The sequence below is a fragment of the Camelus dromedarius genome, chromosome 5 (genome assembly GCF_036321535.1).
Source record: "Camelus dromedarius isolate mCamDro1 chromosome 5, mCamDro1.pat, whole genome shotgun sequence".
In the NCBI taxonomy this organism is placed as follows: domain Eukaryota; kingdom Metazoa; phylum Chordata; class Mammalia; order Artiodactyla; family Camelidae; genus Camelus; species Camelus dromedarius.
The window spans coordinates 14,265,405-14,292,274 of NC_087440.1; the positions used below are offsets into that span (position 1 = coordinate 14,265,405).

Here is a 26,870-nt window from a genome sequence, read left to right on the forward strand (position 1 = left end):
GACATTATAGACAGGAAGACTGCACAACATTATACGCAGAAAGACTGCAATCGTTTGCAGTTTAGTAGTAAACTAATAACCAACAATTTCAAAGTAGTGAGGAGTGCAAAAAATGTTTGGAGGTATCTGCAGCAGCTGTCTTGTAATATTAAAACATCTTTGATTTGTTAGAGACAAAGTTGTAAGTACTGCTAATATCACTTGGGTGTGTTGGTATGTGCAAGATATTCATAACTGAAATTCAGCATTTCCTTCAGTTAGCAGTTATGAAAATAGAGAAGTAATTGTTTTCCCCAACTCAAGTTCATGGTAACTCTGGGTCTTGGCTTTCTTGGTTTCTCAAGAGGCAGACCCCCAGACAAGGATTCACGTACACGTAATTAATATGGGGAGTGATCATAAAGAAATATCCTGGATTTGAGGCAGGTCAGTGAAGGTGCTTAAAAAAGGGTACATTATCATGCAGGTGGTGAACAAGCTTAAATCTTTGGGTAACTCTGGGAGCTAGCGCTCCTCACAACATGGTGTTCCTCATACGTGTTCTTTACACACATCACACGGACACACACCTTGGTTGAGGGCTGCTGAGGGAAGAGCATTAATTCTCTGTACTTATGAACAGTTCCTGGAAAGCTCAGGTGAAGATAGGTAAATGCTGTCTGTTGGAACTGGCTCACTAAACTGCTAAGGCATGAGAAGATACAGTTGATGTATCAAAAATACTTTTTCTATCTTGTATTCTATCCACAGGCACCTTGGGTCAGAATACTTCAGAACTTCTAGTTTAGAGTCTGGACATTTTATCTTTTGTCTTCTACATTTAGGGTCTAAAATTTTTGTGGAATAATTTTTAGGTATGGTTTGAGGAAGAGGTCAGGTTTCATTTTTTCTGTGTGGATATCCAGCTGTCCAGCATAGTTCGTTGGAAAGCCTTTTCTTTCTCCATTGCTCAGTATTGCCACTTTTGTCAAAATTGAATGTCTGTACTAGTGTGGATCTTTTTCTGGGTTCTTTTCTCTAGTCCATTGGTCTTTCCTTGTGCCAATGCCACCTTAGTTGTTAGAACTTTTAAATTATCTTGATATCTGGTAGAGCAAGTCCTGCCTTTTTGGTTTTCTTTTTTCAGATTATCGTGACTATTTTTGGCCCGTTGTATTTCCATATATATTTTAGAATGAGCGTGATAAATTTTACAAAACAAACAAAAAACCTCCTGTGATTTTGATTGGTATTTCGTTTATTCCATAGGTCTGTTTTGGGAGAATTGACGTCTTTACAATTGAGTCTTCCCATCTGTGAACATGACATAACCCTTCATTTATTTTAGATCTTTTTATTTCTCTCAGTAATGTTTTATAATTTTCTACATAGAGGTCCTAAATATGTTAGATTCATGCCTCGGTATTTGGTATATTTGATGTTGTTATAAATGCTATCATTATATAACTTTCATTTTATAATTGTTACTGGTATATAGAAAGGTAATTAATTTTTGTATTTTGGGTTTATACCTAGCAATCTTAATAAATTCATTAATTCTAACAAGTCCTCTGTAGACCCTGTCAGATTTTCTGTGTGCATAATTCAGTTATTTGTGAATAACGACAGTTTTATTTCATCTTTTCTAAGTCTTAAGTGTTTTATATCTTTTTCTTTTTTTTACTGAAGTATTTAGGGCCTCTATTATAGTACTGAATAAAGGTGGTGAGAGTAGGTATCCTTTTCTTGTTCCCAATCTCAAAAGGATACCCTTCATTGTGTCACCATTCAATATATTTACTGTAGATGTTTACTGTAGATACTGTTTTTCAGATAAAGGAAGTTTCCTTATTTGTAGATTGCTAGAATTTTATTTTTAATCACAAATGATGTTAGATCTTAGCAAATACTTTTTCTGCATCTAAGGATATTATCATTATTTTCTTATTTTTTCAAATTTATTTTATTGTTAGTGGAGGTGCTGGGGATTGAACCCAGGACCTCGGGCATGCTAAGCATGCACTCTACCACTAAGCTATACCCTCCCCCTGTTTTCTCTCTTAATAAAATGAAATAAATGGACGTATTTTCAGGTGTTAAATAAACTTTGTGTTTCTGGAATAATCCCAACTTCACTGTAATGTGATATCCCTGCTGGATTTGCTTTGCTAATATTTTGTTTCAGATTTATGTGATCTATGTGTTAGAGTGAGATTTGGAAATAATTTTTCCTTTTTTGTGTAGGCATACCTAGTTTTATTGTGCTTTGCAGGTCCCTTTTTTTTTTTTTCCTTCAAATTGAAGGTTTGTGACAACCCTGTATTGTCAGATGATGGTTAGCATTTTTTAGCAATAAAGTATTTTTAAGTTAAAGTATGTACATTTTTTGAAGATGTAATGCAATTACTGCACACTTAATAGACTACTTAATTATAGTGTAAATGTAACTTTTATATGTGCTGGGAAACCAAAAAATTCGTGCAACTCCCTTTATTGCAATAGTATTTGTTTTAGTGCAGTGTCTGGAACTGAACCCCAGTATCTCTGAGGTATGCCTGTAATGTCCTTGACAGATTCTGATATCAAAGTCATGCTGGCCTCATAAAATGGGGTTAGAAAGTTCTCTTTATCTACTCTGTAGAAGGAGTTTGTGCAAAATCAGTGCGGTTTTCTTCTTAAATATTTGCTAGTGAAGCTATCTGGACCAGGAGTTTTCTTTGTAGAATTCAATTTTTAAAATAGTTGGAGGGCTATTTAGATTTATTTCTTTTTTATGTCAGGTTTGATTAGTTATATTTATCTAGAATTTGCCAGTTTTATCTAAATTTTCAAATTTATTGATATAAAGTTGTGCGAAACATGTTATCTTTTTAATGTCTATAATTCACATGTGATGATTTTTTTTCATTTTTGATATTGATTGTGCTTCCTCTCTTTTTTTCTTGATTCATCGCACTAAGGGTCAATGAATTTTATAAATCTTTTCAGAAAACTGACTTTTGGTTTTGTATATCTGTTCTTTTATTAATTTCTGTTTGGTTGTTCTGGTTTTTTTTTTCTCCCCAAAACTTTTTGAGATGAATGTTCAGCCTTTTTTTAAGTATATATATGTTTAACACTAGATTTTCCTCTGAGCTTAGCTTTATCCCACAAGTTTCTTTCATTTCATGACTTTTGATATGTATTATTTTCATTATTATTCTAAATATAATTTTTTCTAATTTTTATTGTGATTCATTCTTTGATCCATGGATTGTCCAGAGAATGGATTAGAGTCACATTCAGTTATTGTGGGGTGGAGGTAGATGGTGCAGAAGTATTTTATTGGTGGTGACAACTTTTATTTTACATTACTAAGTAGAATTTACAAGTAATTTGTGGTTAGAAGAATAACTACTGGTACCGTAATGACAGTGACTACTAATTGGTGAGAGTTATGTACCAGAAAGTGTGCCTTCAAAAAGCCTATGGGGCAAGCGCTACTCTCTCCTTGTACAGAAGGGGAAACTGCAGCTTGAGAACTTCATGGAAACAGAGACAGGCAGAAGGCGGAGCTGGGATTTTAACATAGGTGTTTTGGATTTCAAAGCACCATAGTCAGCTGGCTTTGTATTTCATTGAGAAAGTATTTGTTGCAAGTGTGTCTCGGGAGTGCTTTGAGGCTTGGGTAAGTATGCATTCTTCCAGAAAAGGTTTATGTAACTTGTACCAGGCACTTGGAGGCACACCCTACTCTAAGTAAATTCTCAGCTTGGAAGTAGTCCACACAGTGTACACTTGGGTCTCATGAGGCCCATTTTGTGGTTACAAATACCCAGCAGAGACCTCTTTCTGTACTTAAAGTCCAGGTGCAGATGGAATCTTCCTTATCATATCCCTTTCCAGAGAGGACTTTTTCTTGATTTCACCCTTTCATTTAAGGATAGTCCATAGGTCTTTTCTTTTGGTAGTATGCAGGTACCTCTGGTTTGACTTACGTTGTGTGCGCACTGCGTTGTCTCTGTGTAGCTGCTGTATGTAAAACTGAAGCTCTGTGCCACTGGATGTTGGTGAATTCCCTTATGACAGTCTGCACTCCCATGCTAGCATTTGTTTACTGTGGATTCTTGCCTAAGAAAATAGGTACTCAGAAGAGAACTTTGATAAGCTGCCACCACCCACCTGTATCTATCCATCCCCCTCCGTTGGAGCCTGTATGTTCTGCCTTCCCTTGTGTTGCCATGGATGCACTGTCCACTCTTATGCGGGACCAATTCCTTCACTTGTGGACGTGATGGCACTTGTCCTTGCTTACCTGGCTCATTATTACAGTCATACCCTCTCTTACTTAGTTTCTCCTTCTCCCTTTGGGTATCCTACTAGCATATGTTGTGAATTGAATATTTGTGTCCCCCTCCCAAATTCATATGTTGAAGCCCTAACCCCCACCCCCCAAGTGATGATATTTGGAGATGGGGCCTTTTGGAGGTAATTAAGGTTAGATAAGTTCATGAGGGTGACCCTCACAATAGGAATAGTACCCTTAGAAGAAAGATTCCACCAGAGAGCTTGCTGTCTGTCCCCCACATGAAGACATGGAAAGAAGGTGGTTGTCTTCCAGGAAGAGAGCTGTCACCAGAACCCAACCATGCTGACACCCTAATCTGAGACTTCCAGCCTCCAGAACTGGGAGATAATACATTTCTTTATTAAGCAACCCAGTCCAGGATACTTTGTTACGGCAGCGTGAGCTGACTCATACAGCATAGCATACCAGACGTGTGGTAATCGGTCCCTCTCTTAAACAAACAACGATAACAAAAAGTATCTCTTGACCTTCCCTCTCAGCTTCTGTTAATTTCTTTGCCCTCCTTAGAGCATCTTGAAAGGGTTGCTTGTTAGTTGTTGTCTCCAAGTTTTCCTCCTTGTTTTCTATTGCACTGTTGTTCTCTTTACCTAGAAAACTCCTTCCCCCAGAGACCCGTGTGGCTTTTCCCCTTGAGGGTCACTGTCTCAGTGAGGCTCTCCCTAAGCACCCCTTTTAAAATTGCATCTCACCTCCCACTGTACTTTCTGTTCCCTTCACCTGCCTGAATTTCACTCCTAACACTATGTCTAGGAGTCTGTATTAGTTTTCTATTATTGCATAACAAGTTACCTCAAACTTAGGAGCTTAAAACCACACATTGATTACCTCAGCTTCCGTGGGCTAGGTGCCTGGAGATGGCTTAGCCGTGTACTGTGATGAGGGACTCTGAAGGCTGCAATAAAGGTGTCACCGGGGCAGAATTCTTACCTGGAGGCTTGGCTGGGGCAGAATCATCTTCCGAGCTCACTTGGGTTATTGGCAGAATTTATGTCTCTCTAGCTGTATGACAGGGCTTGTAGCTGACTTCTCTCATATATATATTCTTAATGTTTCTGATTGTCTCCCTTTACTTACCTAGTGTGTGATGCTTGCCTCTGCTGTGTGTCACAACTGGCTAAAACCTTGAGAGCATTTTAGGATATATGGTCTCTTGACAAGGTCACTTGGTGCTTTAAAAACTATTAATGGGCTATGTCAGATGATCATTACTCATTGTCTGAATATCTTCTTATCTGAACTCTCATCCCTGATGAATCTGAAAGATACATTTGTGCTTGAGACAAAAGTAAGTAGTAAGTCTAAAAGCACGTCCTCTAAAATGAGAGATTTTAAGCTCCTCAGAGGTGATTTGTATGCGTATTCCATAATGCCAGTATCTTCTTTCTCTGAATTTTTATTGTACACAGTCTTAACAATTGATTATTGAGTATTTTTAATATTTTATTAGTCACATTTTCTTAAGATTTCAATGTTCAATTTAACTAGGAGCCAAATGTTTCAGATACCACATCTAATTAAGAGCCTTTTGATAAAAAGAACAGAAACTATCTTTGTAATGTTGGCTCCCTCTTCCCTCCAATCTGTTCTGCTGCTGTTAATAAAGCCAAGTTTGACTTGATGAAACAGATGGTAACTGTGATCTGCCACTAGAAAGCATTTTCTACCGCCTCTGCTACACATGGCAGAATTTTGGTTCAGATGTTTTGGGTTTTGGGGACTCAAATCCAACTACCTTCAGGATTTTTAATATTATACTTCATTGAGCACTTTTGTGGTAAGATCTGTTTTTAGTAAGTGTGGTAAATTAAGAGTATTTTCACTTTTTATTTGAGCTTAAAGTAGGGTCTTACTTATTAAAGAGCCCTTTGTCCCCACAAGACATACTTGATTAAATCTTCAGCTCAAGAATTTTTTTTTCTGGTTTGCTTGCTAGATGTTTATCTCGTTTATTTTTATGAATTTTGTTTTACTAAACTTTGTTTTTACATTATTCTAATCACTATGAATAAATTTAGTTTATAAAGTTTGTATCTGAACACTGTAACAGTTGGTTATTTTGTAAAATTTGAAAGTTACTTAAAATAGTTTTGTTTTTTCCAAGAACATTTTTCTTTAATAGAAGATTACCTTTTTTGAGTAAAACATTGAGCTTTCTAAGGGCTAGGATGAGAAAAATTTGTGAGAGTGATTGTGGCAGGAAGGGAAGGAGCAGATTACAGACTGTTCTCAGAAACTTTTCATCCCCTTCTTGAGAGCGAGTCTGTTCCTAGATTCAGTGTTTCAGTTATTTAAGGATTGGCTTATTGACCTTTATTCCCCCTTTAATATGGAAATAACTTTTTAAACATGATATGTATTTATTGTTAAGAGAAACATGCAGAGAAAATGAAAATCCCCCGGCAGATAGCCCTCCCTCTTTCACCCCTGCAAAGTCACTGCTCTCATTTAATATATATTCTTTTAGACTTTTCTATGCCTTTGTAAACCACACAGAAGTGTGTGTGTGTGTACATACATATTGTTTAAGGTGATTTCTTCACTTACTGTATCATAGATAGATAGGTTAATATGCATACATCTATTCTTTTTAAAGGTGACATAATTTTCCATCATATGAATGGATATGTGCCATAATTTAACCAGACAACTATCAATGAACATTTAGTGGCTCTAATTTTTTTCTACTACTATTAAAAATGAATATCCTTGTACATAAATCTTGCCCTGTTATTTTTTTATAATTAACTTTATATGGTGTAATTATATGTAATTAACATAAAATAAAATTGTTTAAAAAATGTTCAGGTCAGTGAATTTTGACAAACTTAGAGACCTGTGTAATCATCACCACCATCAAGTTACAGGACAGTTCTGTCATCTCATAGGGTTTTGTTTTACCTCTTTCCAGTTAATCCTCACTCCCATCCCTAGTTCCAGGTAGTAAATAGCTGCTCTGCTGTTACCACTGTTGATTAGACTTGTCTTCGCTGGGGTTTCATGTAAATGAAATTGTATAGTACGTACTCTTTTGTGTCTGAATTCTTGCACTTGGCACGGTGTTTTGTGATTCATCCATTTTGTGTGCATCAATAATTTGTTCTTTTTATTTCCGAGTTGAATTCCATTTTATATTCCATATATATTCCATTCCATGATATAGTATATGAATGTATTATAATTTGTTTAGCCATTCACCTGTTGATGGATATTTAGGTTAGTTGGAGTTTTAAGCTAAAATGAACAAATATATCATGACCATTCATTTGCAAGTCTTTCTGTAAACATTTCTTTTTATTTCTTATGGGTAAAAAATACCTAGGAGTGGAATTAGTGGGTCACATGGTACTTTACAAAAAAGTACCAAACCCTTTCCAAAGTTGTACCATTTTGCATGCCCACTAGTAATTGAATAGTTTCAGTTGCTCCACTTTCCTGCCAACATTTGGTATTGTCAGCCTTTTTAATATTAGTCATTCTAATAGTTGTGTAATTGTGTCTTATTGTGGTTTTAATATGTATTTCCCTGATGTCTAACAATATTGAGCACATGCTTATTGTATACTTTTGTTGATAGAGTTTATTTGTCCTTTGCTCATTAAAAAAATTGGATTGGTTTTCTCGTTATTATAGAGTTGTAAGAGTTCTTTTCATATTCTAGCAAAATTGAGAGATAAATGTGTTGTAGATATTTTCTCCCAGCCTGTGACTTGCCTTTACATTTTTTTGGATGTCTTTTGATGTTCAGAAGTTTTTAATTTTGAAGAAGTCCAACTTAGCAATTATTTTTTTTTTATTGGTTTGTGCTTTTGGGTCCTAGATATAAGAAATCTTTGTCTACCCAGAAGTCACAAAGATACTTTACTGTGTTTTCTTTTAGAAGTTTTATAGTTTTGACGTTTACACTTTGAGATTTTTTTTTTAATTTGAAGTCAGTTTTTTCTCAAAGGGATATCAAGATATTACAGTGGCATTTCTTAAAAAGGCAGTCCATTCTCCATTGAATTTCTTAGACAGCTTTGTTGAAAATCAATTATCCGTACATTTGTGGATCTGTTCCTGGTCTCTATTTTGTTCTGTTAATAAATATGCTAATAATGTATCTTGGTTATTGTAGCCTTTTAGTTAATTTTGAAATCAGGTAGTGGGAATCACCTGACTTTGTCCTCTTCTTTTAAAATATTTTTGGTGGTGTCAGCCTTGATTTCCACACAGATATTGTCAGTTTCTACAAAAAACTTTCTGTGATTTTGATTGTGTTTACATTGTATCTCTAGAGGTCAGTTTGGGAAGAATTATACATCAGTTACTTTTGGTCTTCTGATCTATAAATGTTTTTATTTAGGTTTTCTTTCCCTTAGCAGTGTTTGTTATCTTCCTAATGTAAAAGATACTTAAGGAAATTATATTTCCAATTGTTGCTAACATATAGAAATAGAGTTGATTTTTGAATTTTGATCCTTAGTTTTATGACCTTGCTTGTCAGCTCTAGCAGCCTTTTTTGGTAGGTTTCTTAGGATTTTGTAAATAAAGACAGTTTTACTTCTTCCTTTCTAATCTGTATGCCTTTTGTTTTTTTCTCTTACCCAATATTTTGCAAGTACCAGGACTAGTACAGTGTTGAGTAGAGTCGATGAGAGCAGTGATTCTTGTATTGCTCCCAGTTTTATGGGAAAAGCATTGTCTTTCACCATTACACATGATGTGATTAGTAGGTTTATTGTAGATTGATTTGATCATGTTGAGTATGTCCCTTCTATTTGTCCTATTCCCTGTTCCCATGCTGAGAGTGTTTTTCTCCTTATGAATTAGTGTTTACTTTTGTCAAATGCTTTTTCGGTATATAAAGAGATAATTATGTAAGAATTCTTTTTCATTCTGTTAATATGATAAAATATGATGATTGATTTTTGCAGTGTCAAACCTGCTTTTCTTTGCTAGGATAAACTCCACTTGGTCATGATTTTTTTTTAATATACTGCTGGATTAGGTTTGCTACTAATTTATTAAAGATATTTGAATCTTTGTTCATGAAAGAGATTCATGCACAGTTTTCTTATGTCTTTGGTTGTAGTATCTGGGTAATAATACTGCCCTTTACAACGAGTCCTTTCCCTCAGTTTTCTGAAATAATTTGTGAAGGATTGGTGCTATTTCTTCCCTAGATGTTTGGTAAAATTCATCAGGAAAGCCATCTGGGCCTAGCATTTTAGTTGTTTTAGGGTTTTGTTTTTTGGTAAGAAGATTTCAGATTGTGAATTCAGCATCTTTAATAGATGTACAGCTATTGAGGTTTTATATTTCTTCCTTTGTCAATTTTTGGGAAATTTTTTTTCAAGGAATTTAACTGAAATTGTTGAATTTATTATGATAAAATTGTTCTTAATATTCCCTTGTTGTTGTTATAATATTTGCAGGATCTGTAGTCCCCTCTTTCATTCTTTTTTCAAAAATTTCATTTTATTGAGTTAGTCAATTTACAATGTTGTGTCAATTTCCTGTGTAGAGCACAATTTTTCCGTTATATATGAACATACATGTATTCATTGTCACATTCTTTTTCACCGTGAGCTACCACAAGATCTTGTATACATTTCCCTGTGCTATACAGTATAATCTTGTTTATCTATTCTATATATATCTGTCAGTATCTACAGATTTCGAACCCCCAGTCTGTCCCTTCCAACCCTCCTCCCCCCTGGCAACCACAAGTTTGTATTTTATGTCTATGAGTCTGTTTCTGTTTTGTATTTATGTTCACTTGTCTTTTTCTTTTCTTTTTTTAAGATTCCACATATGAGCGATCTCATATGGTATTTTTCTTTCTCTTTCTGGCTTACTTCACTTAGAATTACATTCTCCAGGGCCATCCATGTTTCTGCAAATGGCGTTATGTTGTCGGTTTTTATGGCTGAATAGTATTCCATTATATAAATATACCACCTCTTCTTTATCCAGTCATCTGTTGATGGACATTTAGGCTGTTTCCATGTCTTGGCTGTTGTAAATAGTGCTGCTATGAACATTGGGGTGCAGGTGTCTTTTTGAAGTAGGGTTCCTTCTGGATATATGCCCAGGAGCTGGATTCCTGGGTCATATGGTAAGTCTATTCCTGGTCTTTGGAGGAATCTCCATACTGTTTTCCACAGTGGCTGCACCAAACTGCATTTCCACCAGCAGTGTAGGAGGGTTCCCTTTTCTCCACAGCCTCTCCAGCATTTGTCATTTGTAGACTTTTGAATGATGGCCATTCTGACTGGTGTGAGGTGATACCTCTTTGTCCCTCTTTCATTCTTGATAATGGTAATTTGTGTTTTCTCTCCAAATACTTTTGATTACTCTATATAGATTATGAATTTTATTAATGTCTTCAAAAATAGCTTTTGGATTTATTGATTTCTTTATATTTTTTGTATTTTATTTCATTGGTTTTTATTCCTACATCTCTTTAATGTGGGGTCACTTTGCTCTTTTACTGATGCTTCAGGTAGAAGCTTAAACCATTGATTGAGACCTTTTCTGACGTGAGCATTTAAAGCTATACATTTCCTTCTAAGCACTAATGTAGCTGCAACTCCCAAATTTTGATGTTTTGCTTTCGTTTTCATTCAGTTCAAATCAAATTTGAAGTGTTTTGTTTAGTTTACAAATATTTGGGAATTTTCTTGCTGTCTTTCTTGTCTGTTTCCTGGTTTAATTTTGTGTGATTTTAGACAGTAACAGATGAAAGTGATGGGGCTGGTTCATTTGAGGTGGAGGCTTGTGGAAATGCGGGAAGGGGCTGGATTGCTCCCTGCGTGTGGAAGCTCTCTGACTTCCATTTATGACTTGCAGAGGCTCTGAGGTACCTCCAGGGTTTTTATAGTACATAGTCTGAAACTACTGCCATAGTTTGTGGAGTAAATTTGGTTAGGTGAAAATGATGCTCAGGTGAGCAAAGTACTTGGAGGAAAGGAACTAGTGCATTGTTTAGTGGTTGTCTCAGAATCGGAACTTAAAGAGATTTCCTGTGTAAGTCAGATGCCCAAGTGAGACCTTAATGGAAACATACATTATGCAGTATAGTTTGAACATGAGCACTAAGATGGAAAAAAACAAGTCTGTCTAGTCCAGGTGAAAATATTTGGACTTATACACATTTTTCAGGAATACGTAATTTCATTGTTTCTTAAGAGATTAAGATTTTTACATAAATGGTATCATTTTACTATTTTCCTTTGTGTACTTTTCACCTTTGAAGATGAAGCATTATAAAGGAGATAGTTTCTTTAAATAAGATAAAATTATTCAGACCTTTAACAAAATTCTTAGAACTAAATAAAGTGATAAAGTCAGTGCCTGTTGTTATATCTGTAAATATCTTAAGTGGTCATAGAGGTGGTTCCTGAAAACTGCCTAAATGCCTTCTCATCATGTTAGAAGTAGGGATCAGAAAACTTTGGCCCATGAGCCAAGGATGGTTTTTACTTTTTAAAGAGTTAAAAGAAAAAAAAAAAACCAAGAAGAATCTCTGTCACAGGCTTTGTGGTCCACAAAGCCTTACTTACTTGGCCCTTTACAGAAGTTTGCTGGTTCCTGACTTAGAGTAAGGAGCAATTCATATCGAAAAAGGATTTGTTTCATCCTTTCAGATCTCTTCAAAAAGGAGAAGATGATAATAATGACTGATAACATGGCTTCTTCCTGTCCTTTCTTATTTCATCCAAGCTGGCATCTGGTTTCAGAGCTACCCTTGTTTATTGAAGTGGGGGAATTTGGCATCGATCTCTATTTGAAAACCAACATGATGTAGAGAATATTGTTAATGGACACATTGTCCACTTATTTCTAAAGAATAGTATTATTTAGAGTAATAAGCATCATTTTAGATTTGGTTTTGTACCAAATCTAATATACCAAATCTATATATAGGTCACCTGTTAGTTTTTGTATATAGCTTTATTTTTAAAGCTTCTTCAGACTACTTAAATTTTGAATTGTGTGTGTACAAATTAATTTTATGTTGACCTATGTATTTTTGCAGGATGATTGTCTTTTGAAAGTATGGTATCCTATGACTGGTTGGAAGTCTTCAATTATACCTCAGGATCATCATGAAGTGAAAAGGAGACAGGCATCTACCCAGTTTTCCTTTGTTTATTTGGCACATCCCCGGGCTGTGACGGGTTTTTCATGGCGTAAAACTAGCAAGTATATGCCCAGGTTAGACAACTGTGTCATGTAACTTCAGTTGGTATAGTTATATGTTTATAAAAATAATGAAAACAAAGGTTCTTTTAATTGACATGGTGGCAGTTTAGAGCACAGGTTCTGGGTGTCAGTTGCCTGAATTCAAATCCTGCTGTTGTTCAGACGTAGAAAATAAACTATGGTTACCAATGGGGAAAAGACAGGGGAGGGATAAATTAGGAGTTTGAGATGAACAGATACAAACTACTATATATAAAATAGATAAAAAACAAGGACCTACTGTATAGCACAGGGAACTATATTTAATTTCTTATTTAATAATATATAATGGAAAAGAATCTGAAAAGAAAAAACATGTATAACTGAATTGCTTTGCTATACATCTGAAACTAACATAAATCAACTACACTTCAATAAAAAATAAAATTAAAAACAAAAAAACAAATTCTGCTGTTACAAGCTTTGTGAGCATTTTAAAAATTAAAAAAAAAATTTATTCATGTATTTAAGTATATTTTGAGCTCTTTTCATGTTTTGAGCACTGAGGATATGGCAGCAAACAAGATAAATAGATCTTTTGTTCTCATGCAGTTTTTAATGCTAGGGATAGATGCTAACAGATGTCTTTTTTTTTTTTTTTCGGTGTGTGAACTTTTGATTAAATTTCTTAAGCTCTCTATGCCTCTGTAGAATGAGGTAGTACCAGCATGTACCTCAGAGAGCCATATGAGACTGAAGTGTGTGGGTACGTGTGAATGCTTATACGGGCCTTTGCGTATCCCAGGCAGCGTTAGCTGGCGTTGTCAGTCGTAGCAGCAGCAGTGGATTCTAGGAAGGAAGCGTTTGTAAGGCACAGGAAAGCACACATTGAGGGAAAATAAACCATAGCAATAAACTGTCAGGAATACATATGGTGGGAAAGCGTATCAGATACAGTGAATAAATTAGCCAGATTTTTCTTATCGGGGCTATCAACAGAAACTTCTCAGAGAATTTATTACTGTAACTTTTTCCTCGTAGCGTCTCTGAAAAATGTTTAGAAGATTAAGCAAACTACAAAGAAGGCCATACAGATGGTTCCGGTATTACATATACAGTTCTAAAAATGCTTCTTGGAACTCTGTTCATTCTTGATGGAGGATTACTTCATCTGTTAAATATATCTGAGCACTGTTTACCCCTAATGGGAAATATAGCACATATTATAGAGGTGCTTGGTAAATAACTTGGGGAATTTATCCATTTTTGGAATCTAAAAGATTACTGTAACAATCTGCTTATTTGCGTCTATTGAAAACATTTGCAAAATACTACCTGTGAGTCAGACTCTATGTAAGTATTTTTTAATGGGAGATTTTCCCATAGTTAGCAGTTAAATCACTTCAGCGGCTTGATGCTGTGATATTTTTACTTAATGGAAATTGATTTACAGTTTGAAGTTATATTCTCCATACAGTTTTATTATGAATATGCTCACTTGTTTACCTATTTGTAACTATTTATAAGGAGGATCAAGCAAAATGCTGCAGCTCTTGCCATAAGCCACCTAGTTTAATTACATTTAATGATCTTTTATTATGGTCATTCTGCACTTTGCAATGACTAGGTTTTCTTTAGCTGTTTAGTTTGTTTTGCTTAAAAGGTACCAATCCTCCAGAGCCTTGTTCTCAAGCAGCACATGTGTAACCTGGCATTAATTTCTGTTTCCTTTGTCAGGACCGTTTCCTAGTTTTTGTGATGTCCCCAGCAGTACTGTGTGTGCTTTCAGGCTCTTTGATGGACCACTCTTTCTCCACAGCGTAATTTCTAAAGCAGTTGGAAGCATACTCTACTGTCATTTAGTTTAGCTGTTCAAGGCATAATTCTAATGAATTAAAGTGAGTGTTAAGGGACTGTTAAGTTGTTCTTATTTTATGGTAATTGATTGCACCCTGTATCCAGCCTGCTACCTTGCAGGTCTGAGCAGGTAATAAATGGGGGTTGGTGAGAGTGAAATAATCAGTGGAAATCCATTATCATTATTGGAAAATTAACTACACATAGATCATACTGTTAGTTTTGCACTAATTAATCTTTATGCATGAAGAACTAAGTATTAGTAGCCTTTAATTAATTGATAGCATTGAGCCTCATAGTAACTTTTGTTTGTTTCTCTTTGTTGTTAGAGGGTCTGTCTGTAATGTGTTATTGACTTCATGCCATGATGGTGTCTGCCGGCTCTGGGCAGAAACCTTATTACCGGAAGACTGTCTTCTGGGTGAGCAGATTTGTGAGACTACCACTTCCAGCGTTGCCAGCAATCTTGCTCATGCTGGAAGGCACAAAGACAGAATACAACACGCTCTTGAGGTACTGTTATTTAAAATCGTAGATGAATTTTGAAGATAATGTGAATCTGGTGGGAATTCGTAAGCTAAGATGCAGATAGTGCACATGGTACACATAATGATGAAATTAATAGCAAAGAATTCTTACTTATTTTATGCCACGTAGAAGCCATATACAGATAGTAATGATTTCAGATTTGTAGTTAGGTAAATAATATAAATTTAATTCTTTCGTTTTGCATGTCAAATGTGAAAATCTCTAGAAGTAAGCATCTTTGATTAGTAAAAACATGTAAAAGTTCTTGAAATTGGTTGTAATTAAAAATATTTTGTTTTTCAATTAAAAAAATTTGCTTTTGTTTCATAAGGATTAAATTTTATTTTTGTTTTACTTAAAATGACTATCAAATGATCCTTAGGGATAAAGATATTGTTAAGATAGTAAATGAACTTATTAAAATTAAAAATTTAACACAATTATATATTTTGAAAGTGAAATAATTTTTCCAACTTTTAAATACAAAATATATGAAATAAAAGTGCTTTCTAAGAAATCAGATTATTTATGATACAGTAGGAACTGTTGTGTCCATTATGATTAGGGAATAAAATGAGATAAACACATTATTGAAAATTATCAGAGATTTATTATAATAAACGTAGGTTACTAATTTTCTTGATTTTTCATGTGACTTTTTATTACACGAAGAATATGATTATTCTAAGTTAGTCTAGGAAAGAGAAAAAAATGTGAAATTTATAAACCAACTGTTCCAGTTTGTGTGTGTATATGTTCTTTGTCTTTATTTGAATGATTGAGATCATTTTATACAGTAATGTTTTATAACTGGTTTTTTATACTTGATGTGTTACAAACATCTGTCTACATTACTAATTATACTTTTACATTGTACATTTACATTGACACTTTAATGATTGTATAGCCAAAATGGCTTTGCAGTTTTAGCAAGCAGAAATATTTTTGGGTTTGTGATAGGCCAAGGGTGTGGTCCTTAAAGGTTTCATATAAAGTAGTTCTGCTCTGATACTGTCTGTGATTGGGCATTATTTATAAATTTTTTCAACATTTAAAGCATAAATGGAATTAAAACCAGAAGTCAGAACAGTTTTGTTTTGCTATTGATTGAAATTTAGTGGGATAAAGTATTTAATTTACTAGATGTTTCCAATCATTTGTATATACTTGTGTAACATATTTTACCTTTAAATTACATGAGTTTTTGGAGACTAAGGGCTTTTAGATGTCTTTTTATCCTCCATGTTACCTAATATATTGCTTTTCAAGTATTAAATTGAATTACTAACTGCTACATAAAATAAAAGCCAAAATGTAACTAAAGATGTAATCAGTGATTTGATACACTTTTGCTACTTTTAATAATGTTATTAATAATGTTAAAATTGTTTTTAATAGAAAAATCCTAATTATCTGACTTATGAACTATTTTTCTTTCTAATGTCCTTTCCTACAAAACTCCTAACTATAAGGTCTGTATAATTCTGTATGTGCTTAAGTTATACACTTTGTTCCTAGAGAAAATAACCAGCCAATATTATACCAGCCTTGCTAAACTAATTAAAAATAATGATTAATGTCAAAGATGGAGTGAGAATAATTTGAGACGTATAATCAGAGAAATAAGCAACTCCAGAGCAAGGAGACCAGAGGCAGAGGACACACCGTAGAGCTGATACTGTTTTCCACATGAAAAGGGATAAGGGCTGTGGAAATTGAAAGGAAGGACCAGATGTTTCACTTCAGTGCAGAAAGAACTGAGAGGATGCTACGTTTAACTTAACTGAATGTGAAGAACAAAGGAAAAGAATGAGATACTATTATAAAGCATGGTTTTGGGGGTGGGTTAGGTGACAGAGTAAGGAAATGTGGTGAAGGTGGGGTTACAGTGTGCAGAAAAGGTCGTGCTGAGAGTGACATGGCCTCATGTCCAGATAGTTCAGATGATTCAGTATGCCAGTGGAGAATTTTTATCACAGAGACGTGTCTCAATTTAAGCAAATCCCATAGGTCAACACTTACGTGAGGTCATTCCTGGCTGCTCTTATCTGAGTAGATACCCCTTGTCATTGTATATTTTTGTACTCTCTTTTTATCTTTATAATAGAGGTCATATGTTAGATTATTTTAGTTGACTGTTTAGCTCTAGGTGAAAAATTTGGGGAGAAATATTACTCTTCCTGGTAGGAAGATATGGATTCCTTTTTTTTTTTTAATTTTAAGTTTTATGACTAGTAAGTTTCATCTCAGTTCCGGGATATCCTGAAAAAACTAGACTTTGGACTGCTAATTTTAGTAGGGGTTTCTGTAGATAATATTAATAAGTATTTTTGAGCAACTGCTGCCTTGAACTATAATTTACAAGACCAATGGAGAATACATTCAAAATTGTTCTATTGTAGTTAAAATTTACTTTAAGATGGTCAGGTTTTACAGAGAGGAAACTTGTAGAATCCTTAGTAACTGAAAGTACTTTGATTGGCATTTATTAGACTTTCCAGACTTGGGAGTTAGTAATTATTTTTCTGTTTTAGACAATACACCATTTGAAAAATCTAAGAAAAGGGCAAAGGAGGTCTTCTGTTCTTGTAACTCACGCTGAATTAACGCCTGACCAGATGGCAACACATGAAGTTCAGAGACACATTTCCCACCACGCAAATGCTCTGTGTCATTTTCACATTGCAGCAAGCATCAATCCTGCCACAGGTAAAGGATAGTAGTTTTATTTCTTGTAAATATGCTGAAATAAGATAAGTAAATAGAAAAGTGGGACAACTTTTATACCCTGTTTTTAATTTTATGTCAGTACGCCATGTTTCCTTTTAAAATACTCCTTATTTGCAATAGGAATATAATATAAGGTACCTTTTCTTAAATCGAGAATATGATTCTCAGGGGATAACTGCAAATAAGTTTTTTCAGCAGCATTGTTTATCCAGCGTACAGCAAGGTTTCTAAGTAAATTAAAACTGAGAAACTCTAATTTACTGAGAATGAATGAAACTGAGAACGAACACAAGTGGTGGCAGCCTGGTTAATTTGGGTGATTTTCCTCCTTTTTATATTTTCACTATTATTCTTTCTTCTCAGCTCTTCTTCATGACTTTAAGTGTATTTTTGCATAGTTGCTCTCATATTTCAGCATATCTTATTCTCTACTCCCATAGACTTTCTTGTCCCACACCTAGGAAAAGACACTTTTTCTTACTAACCTTGATACTTTCTTTTTGCTCTTTTCTACCCATGTGGTTGAAAAGTATTTTGAGGCAGGTTCAGTGTTGGCAAAAGCATATTCAAAAGCTTTTATTTAAGGTCATTGTTTAAAAAAAAAAACATTGTTTTCTTTCTACATGAAAAACACTTGAGAAGACCTGTAAGTTTCATATCACATTGCTGGTAGAACTATATTTATATAAAGTTATACTCATTTTTATTTTGAAATGGAAGTCTTTTGCTTCAGGGTGCAGAGGATTTTATTTTATTTGTTTTTTATTTTTTTTTAATTGAAATATAGTCAGTTTACAATGTGTCAATTCCTGGTGTACAGCACAATTTTTCAGTCTTGCATGAATATACATACATTCATTTTCTTATTCTTTTTCACCATGAGCTACTACAAGGTACTGAATATCCTTCCCTGTGCTATGCAGTATAAACTTATTTATCTGTTTTACACATCCCAGACAGTACTGCAAATCTCGAACTCCCTGTTTATCCCTTCCCACCCCCTTCCCCGGATTTTATTTTTCAATGTTTATTTATATAAAGGTGATATTCAGTAAATACAGTTCCAAAAGAGTGACCTTTCGATGCTTTCCCCCATTGAGCAGTGGCCCTGTCAGATATGTGCTGTCCACTGTGGTAGCCACTAACCACATACAGCTCTTTGAGCACTTGAAATGTGGTTAGTCCAAACTGAGATATACTGTAAAATACACACTGGATTGCTAACACTTTGAAACAATAAAACAATGTAAGGTCTTTATGAATAATTTTCTTTAATATTGATTACATCTGGAAATGATATTTTGCATTTATTGGGTCAAATAAAATATGTTGTTATAATTAAGTTTACCTGTTTCTTTTTCCCTCTTATAGTGTGGCTAGTAGAATAAAAATTACGTATTTGTCTTGCATTTGTTTGCATTATATTTCTATTGAATAGCACTGTTCTAGCTGATTAAATGTTACTTTGATTGTATTAGTTTTCTGATCTAACATCTTAATTATATTCCAGGATTGTCTTTATAACATTACTTGTTTTCAAAATGGTGGTGATTTTAGATTTTTATAAACTTTTAACCTTTTTAAAGAACCTCATCTTGAGTTATTGACTGTGATGAAGACCTAACTTCAAACAAAATGTAGTTAGTAGTAGTATGCAGTAAATTCAATAAATGTTAGAAACCTTGGCTTTTTAACTGTATACACTATCCTGATCAAATGGAATAGGATCACAGGACTGTCCCCTGTGGATACGCATTCTGACTGATCATTTGAGTCTGAGTACTGGTTATATCCTGTAGCCATTGGGCCTTGTCTTCCAGCATCTTTAAAAACCTCACCATTTAACCACTTTTAACATCTTCACCCTAACTTACCTTCATATTATTTAAAAAATTATTTTGTACAAATATTTAATATCATGCATTTGTAGGTATGATATATAAATACGACATTTAGGTTGATCAAATTGATTGCAAATGCAAATAATTTTGCAGGACTCTTCTCCACTTTTTTTTCAGGAAAGCTTTTTGAATCCTGCAGTAAAGCCAAAGCTTTAGTACAGCGAATACCATATACCCTTTACCCAGATTCACCAGTTGTTAACCTCTTGTCATGTTTGCTCTTTTTCCTCTCTTCTGCCTCTATATATATGTCTTTACTCCTTCCTCCCCTATTTTTGGCTGAGCCGTTTGAAAGTAAAGTTCTGCCAGCATTTTCCTTTACCCTCTGAATATTCTATGACATTTCCAAAATATCTCAAAATGTGTCTTCTAATAAAAAGAGTATTTGCCTTTGTAACCTCAGTACTGTTACTGCATGCAGGGAATGTAGAAAAAATAATTTCATCTAATATATTATAGTTCATTTTAAAATATAGATTATTTTTATTTTTAAAATTTATTTTATTTTTTACTCTTCCATTAAGTTTATTTAAAATTTTTTTTTAAATTGAGATATAGTCAGTTTACAATGTTGTGTCAATTTCTGGTGTACAGCACAATTCTTCAGTCATGCATGAATATATATATATTCATTTTCTCATTCTTTTTCACCACGAGCTACCACAAGGTATTGAATGTATTTCCCTGTGCTATACAGTATAAACTTGTTTATCTATTTTATACATACCAGTCAGTATCTGCAAATCTCAAACTCCCAGTCTATCCCTTCTCACCCTCCTCCCCCCTGGCAACCACAGGTCTGTATTCTATGTCTGTGAGTCAGTTTCTGTTTTATATATAAGTTCATTTGTCTTTTTTTTTTTTTTTTTTAAGATTTCACATATGAGTGATGTCTAAGGTGTTTTTCTTTCTCTTTCTAGCTTACTTCACTAAGAATGACATTGTCCAGGGCCATCCATGTTGCTGCAAATGGCGTTATTTTATCATAAAATTTTTTTTAAATTGAAGTGTAGTCAGTAACATGTTGAGTGGGGTGTACAGCACCATGTTTCAGTCATACATATACATACGTATATTTGTTTTCATATAGATTCTTATTAAAATGCATTTGTTATTTCTTTAAACTGCATTAATTGAAAATAGTCTCTTTGTCCCTCAGTTGTTAAAAAAGGTCAGTCTCAAAAAGGCTATCTTGTGTTTATCTTGTAGGATGTCTTGCAGGCTGAGTATCTGTCCATGATAAGATTTTGGTTAAACATTTTTAACAAGAATATTTCATAGGTATGTAAGGGATGTGTCTTACAAGATTGTTAATTTACAGATCCTATTTTATATGATTTGTTTTTTCTATCAGAAAACCAGGACTGTCATCCAGGAACTGGAGAGAGAACAACTTGAAACTTTATTTAACATTGATACTTATTAGTAAAGCACTCCTAGAATATCCTATGCATTTCATCTTTAGATTTTCACTTCTTTTTGCAGAGGACTCATTTTCCCTTTCTATTGAATGTATTATTTATAATTTGATTTGGGATTAAGGAGGTATATTTTTGAATTACACTGTTTTACATGAACTGGTCTATAGCATGCATTTCAGTTACCCCAAATGGAGAAAAAACACTATAAATTTGCGTGCCTTCCTATGTTCTTCCTTGAGATGATTTTCTCCCAACTTTTTAGGAAAATTTAAAACATTCATAAAAGTTGGATGAATGGTACAGTTAACACTCATTTCATTCACTTTGAGGCAACAATTGCTAACATTTTGCCAGTTGCTATATTCTCTCTGTATAGACACATATGTATGTGTGTATGTGAGTGAAATTTTTCCTTAATCTTTTCAAAGTAAATTACACACATCATGGCACATCACCCTTACATAGTTAATGAGCATCTCCTGAGAATAAAGGAATTCTCTTATGTAATCACAATACATTATCATACCTAAGAAAATTAGAAATAATCTCATAATCTCTAATATTCAGTTCATATTTAAATTTCAGTTATCTCAAAAATTTCTTGTATAGTTGCATTTCTGTTTTATATTTCTCTTCCCTCATCGCCAAACCAGGATTCAATAAAGGTTTGTGCATTTGGTGTATTTGGTTTTTAAATTAGTAATTTAATTCCATATAGGTCTGTGTCATTAGTTTTTAATATTTACATTTACCATTAAATTCAGTTAAAAGTTTTACAAATTCTGCTAGAGTTACATTGACTTTTTGTTTAGCATGTTTCCTGTGTCATGGAATTAGTCTTTATAAGCACTTATAATATTTTAAGACATTAAAAATTGATACTGAATCCTTTTTTTTTTTTTATTCCACAGATATTCCAAATGTCTTGGTTGGCACTGTATTTAACATTGATGATGGAAATGGGGGCTTTGTAGTTCACTGGTTAAACAACAAAGAATTTCATTTTACATCATCTATTGAAATATTTATGCAGCAATTAAGGAAACTTTCTGAAAAGCAGATAGATCATGAAAGCGATGAAGGAGATAGAGAAGATGAGGAACATTCACAGGAGGAAAGAGAGAGGGGCTTACATATGAAACTGGACCATGGTTAGTGTCCTGTGTTCAGATTTTTCTTTTTTTCTGGTTGGCAACTTTTTGTGATACCACTTTTGGTTTGTAATCTTCCCTTCCTTCTCACTTTTCCATTGATTCCATAGGTGTTTACTGACCACTGCTATAGACCATCTGTGATTTAACTCTCTCTGCTTTGTTATATTGCTTTGAGTAATGTATTACTTTGGAAGCCATGGTTTTTTTTTTTTTTGAAGGGGGGGTGGGTGGCCAAGTTTTGCTAATAATGATAATAATAATGATAGTGTGAATGAAATTTTTATTCATCTAAAATGAAGAAATATAGTAATTTTCAGTTCAGACCAGAAAAGTTTCCTTCCTTTTTTTTTTCCTGGCCATAAGTAGGAAAAGGAATTTATGATCTCTAAAGTTATATGCTATTTATGGATAGTCTAGTATGTAAAATAATTTTATAGTATTACTAGTATGTACTGATAAGTTTATTTTCTGATTTAGAATTATCCCTGGATAGAGAATCTGAGGCAGGTACAGGATCATCGGAACATGAAGATGGAGAAAGAGAGGGAAGTCCTAGAACCTGTTCACGTCCTAGTGTGCCAATGCCTCTGCCTACAGTCCTGCTTGACCGGAAGATCGAAATGCTGCTAACAGAATGGAATAAGAACCCTGACATGCTTTTCACCATACACCCTGTGGATGGTACCTTCCTAGTGTGGCATGTAAAGTACTTGGATGAATATAATCCTGGAATATTTAGACAAGTCCAGGTATATTTTACTGAAGCAGTTTTCAACATTTCTTAAAAAAAAGAGAGATGCTATTCAGATTTAGTAGGTTTTCAGAAATACTCAATGATTTTGTTTTTGATAAGCAACTGTGAAGAGAACAACTTACTACCAATGAGGAGCAATGATCACAAATTTTACAAACTTGATTAATTAAAAGTAAAATGAATTTGACTTTGAAATGTGATACTGAATATTTGAATATATGTGTATTAGCTTTTTTTCTGGAAATTCATAATATTTTGAATAAATTTAAGAAACTACCCTAAAATGTGACTGAGAATGAGTCCCCTTCTCCCCAGTTTTATTAATTAAATCTAGCTATCTTTATGTGTTATCTTTCTGAAAGATATTTATTTAGATCTGTGGTTGTAGTCATTTAGATGTTATCAGCAAGGCACTTGAAACTTTATTTCTTCAGTCTTCTGGGCTAAGAATAGAGATATGATATTACATAAATAGAGGAAAGGGATTAGACCATAATGAGGTTGAAAATATTTTTGGCTTGAAAGCTGAAGTTTGACATTTTGAAAATAGAAGTATTTTTGGAAGACTCTTGAGAGGAGGCAGACTACTTACACTGAATCATATAACTGTGTTTTTCAGGTTTCTTTTTCTTCTCGGATTCCTGTTGCATTTCCATCTGGTGACGCAAGCTCTCTTAGTAAAAATATCATGATGTATGCCTGTATAAATGCTACGAAAGAATCTCACCACACCCTGTTACACCAAGATACGATGCCTGTGTGCAGTCCTCAGGGATCACAGCCACACTCTAGATCACACAGCACACATATGAACATTTTAGCTCCCACAGTGATGATGGTCTCGAAACACATAGATGGCTCTTTAAATCAGTGGGCAGTCACTTTTGCTGATAAGTCTGCCTTTACCACTGTTCTAACTGTTTCTCACAAATTTAGATACTGTGGTCATCGATTTCACCTTAATGACTTGGCATGTCATTCAGTTTTACCACTGTTATTGACATCATCTCATCATAATGCTCTGTTGACTCCTGAATCAGGTTGTCAGTGGGAACCAGACAGTAAATTAAATAGGTTAATGGATCCTGGAAGACACATGAAAGTTTCCTCGAAACAACCTCTTAGAAATGCAGCCACACGCACATTTCATGACCCGAATGCCATCTACAGTGAGCTCATCCTGTGGCGCGTGGACCCGATAGGACCTTTGTCATACACTGGAGGAGTATCAGAGTTGGCACGAATTAACTCTTTACATACTTCAGCCTTCTCTAATGTTGCTTGGCTTCCAACTCTTATTCCCAGTTACTGTCTAGGTAAGTGCTCGTTTTAATAGTGAAATTTAATAGAAGCTTCAAAACTGTTACGTATATACAAAATGCTGTCTGTTTGTCATTATCAGGAGGATTCTTAATAAGTATTCAGAATGTAGGCACCAGACTGATTGATGTCTAGAGTTTCTAGAAATTTTTTTTAATCTTCCTTCTCATAACCTATTTTCTATTGAAATTTTTCTTAATAATTTTGTATCTATTGTATCTGTTTAGTTATGATTCTGAACCATGGTTATGCCTAAAAGGAGAAGTGTGACTGTTTTTTCTCATACTTCAGGCAGTGCTAATAATGAACTATATATCATAATACAAAGGGTTTGCTTTCTCAGGCACATACTGCAATTCTGCAAGCGCTTGCTTTGTTGCTTCTGATGGCAAAAATCTGAGACTCTACCAAGCTGTGGTAGATGCAAGGAAATTATTGGATGAACTGTCAGATCCAGAATCTTCAGTAAGTATTTGCTTATCTTTATTAATATACCTTAAGCTAATAAGGAATTCTCTTTTGACTTTGTTTAGGACTTTTATTTGTTATTTGGTGTTTAGGGAATGAGCATCTGTCCTGGGCTCTGTATGACAAGTTTGTTCTTAATTTATGTTTCAAGGCCACGGATCAAAATTACAGTCTATACATCACACATGCACACATTTTACATTTAAAAAAGGATTAAGATTTTTTTTCTGAAATATGATTTTTTTCTTGGCTTTTTTTACTCTCTAATTTGGTTCTTTTTCTTTGTTCAAGAAAGGTTTTAAGGCAGCTTTACCAAACTTTGTGTTTAGGTTGTAGAATTTGAAGTTTTCTGAACTTGATTTACTATTTTAAAAAATCCTCTGGTCAGAATATGTTGTCAGTGGCTGGCATCATTCTCATTCTGGTAGTTCTATATTTGAACTGGAAGTCGTGTATATCAGTTGGTACTCAGATTTGAATAGTGAATTTTCCATTATCTGTAAAAACATGCCTTTTCATAAAATAACTGTTCTAATAAAAATGCTTCCAATATTGAAAATCAGAGACTCTTTTTGAATGTCACATGCCCCTAGATGTGTAGGGAATACAGTGTTTGCTGCTAAGGAGATTTTAATTTAGTTGAGGAGAGAAATTAATAATAAAAGTTTAAATAACACTTTGCCACAGAAGGGGTGTCTTAAGGTGGTGTGTAATTAATTGCCAAATATTATTTCATAATTCAGAGGAGAGAGAGAAAGATGAGATTAGGGTAGGCATAGATGTCTTTATTAAGGACAGTATTTGAGTTCATTTTTGATGGATGGATAAGATTTAGAAAGACACATTCTTAGCCTTTGAGGAATGAGAGAATGGCCTGAAAGTATGGATACAGGAAAGTACATGTATAAATAAAGTTTGTTCCAGAAACAGTGAGAAACCTAATTGGAGCGGAGCCACAGATGTGGCACAGTGAAAGTCTAGAAAAGTAGCGTCTTACAGCTATAGAGTTGGAAGATACTTTGACGGCCACTGAGTCTAACCAGCCGTCTGATGCTTTGTTTCTCTCTGCTGTGTTCCTGCCAGTTTGTCATCTGGCCTCCAAGGAGGGAAACTCAACTCTAGATGCGGCCCATTCTGTCTTTGAATTACCCTTACTATTACATTGACATTAAATTTGTAATCCTTAAATTCCTGCTTGCTAGCCCTAGTTGTATGTAGACTAAGTCTAGTATTTCTTACACGTGAGATCATCTCAGGTATCTGAAGATACCTATCTTGTAACCCCGAAACTTTTTTGCTCAGGCCAAACCTGCTGCTTCTCTGTGCATACATTTATCTGTTTTATATTTGACCCTGGATACCCTTCCAAGCAGTTTTCAGTTTGCTTACACACTGGGCATTGTAGGATCACTAGAATGTAGCGGTGCTATGGCCTCTCTCAGTAGATAGTATTGTGCTTTGGTAGTCACACCAAGTTCTTTTATGTAATTGATTCATATTGAGCTGACTTTCAGTTCAATATCACGTCTCTCTCTTTTTTTTTTTTTTCCAGTAAGCCATCGTGTATTTGTGGATTTGAGTTTGGGACCCAAATGTAGACTTATTTCTCTATTACGTTTCACCTTGCTAGGCTCCACTCACCAGTACATCCTTTCAGTATCTTTTTGAGTCCAGATTCTGTTATTTGTGTTATTGCTTTATGACTTATCTCACCAGCCTATTTGATGAATGTTGTTTCTACATCTTCGTCTAAGTCAATTATAAAAATGTTTAACTGGACTGGACTGAAAAAAGAGCGTAGCAGTATACATTTGAAATCCTTCTCCATTTTTATTGTCTGGAATATTTCTCCAGCTTATCCCAAGGATATGCATGAGGCAGCTTGTTGTGTACTTTGCTGAAATAAAAAACACCCTGTCTGCCAAATCGTCTGCAGTCAAAAAAGGAAACCAAATTTGTATGAGGCGATTGTTTTAATGTATAATAGGTTGAATGTATGTACCCTGACGTCTCTTGATGACTAAAATGTTGTACTAAACAGGCATCAGGCTCTTTATTTTGGCTTGCAGAAATATATTGTCTTCCTTTTTTGAAAATTGGAACATTTGCCTGCTTATAGTCTTTTGGCTGTGGCAGTCCCCATGATTTCTCAGAGCATCCTGTGTGGTTCATTGATCTCATTGGCAAATTTTTTCAATAACCTGGGCATTCGTTTTCCAGAAAATATAAATTCATTTAGAGCCG

The 26,870-nt window shown here is 34.4% G+C and overlaps 1 protein-coding gene across 9 annotated transcripts in view; it reads left to right on the plus strand.

Moving 5' to 3' along the window:
* The window catches only part of DMXL2 (Dmx like 2), a 132,333-nt gene that overhangs the window by 33,174 nt on the left and 72,289 nt on the right, over positions 1-26,870 (plus strand). For 8 of the 9 annotated variants that reach the window (XM_031453059.2, XM_031453061.2, XM_031453060.2 and 5 more), the window contains exons 7-13: positions 12,348-12,526; positions 14,680-14,863; positions 17,413-17,587; positions 21,842-22,081; positions 22,562-22,833; positions 23,458-24,154; positions 24,502-24,623. In XM_031453059.2, the coding sequence (XP_031308919.1) occupies positions 12,348-12,526; positions 14,680-14,863; positions 17,413-17,587; positions 21,842-22,081; positions 22,562-22,833; positions 23,458-24,154; positions 24,502-24,623 (1,869 nt within the window). The other variant, XM_064485598.1, reaches the window with a different exon arrangement.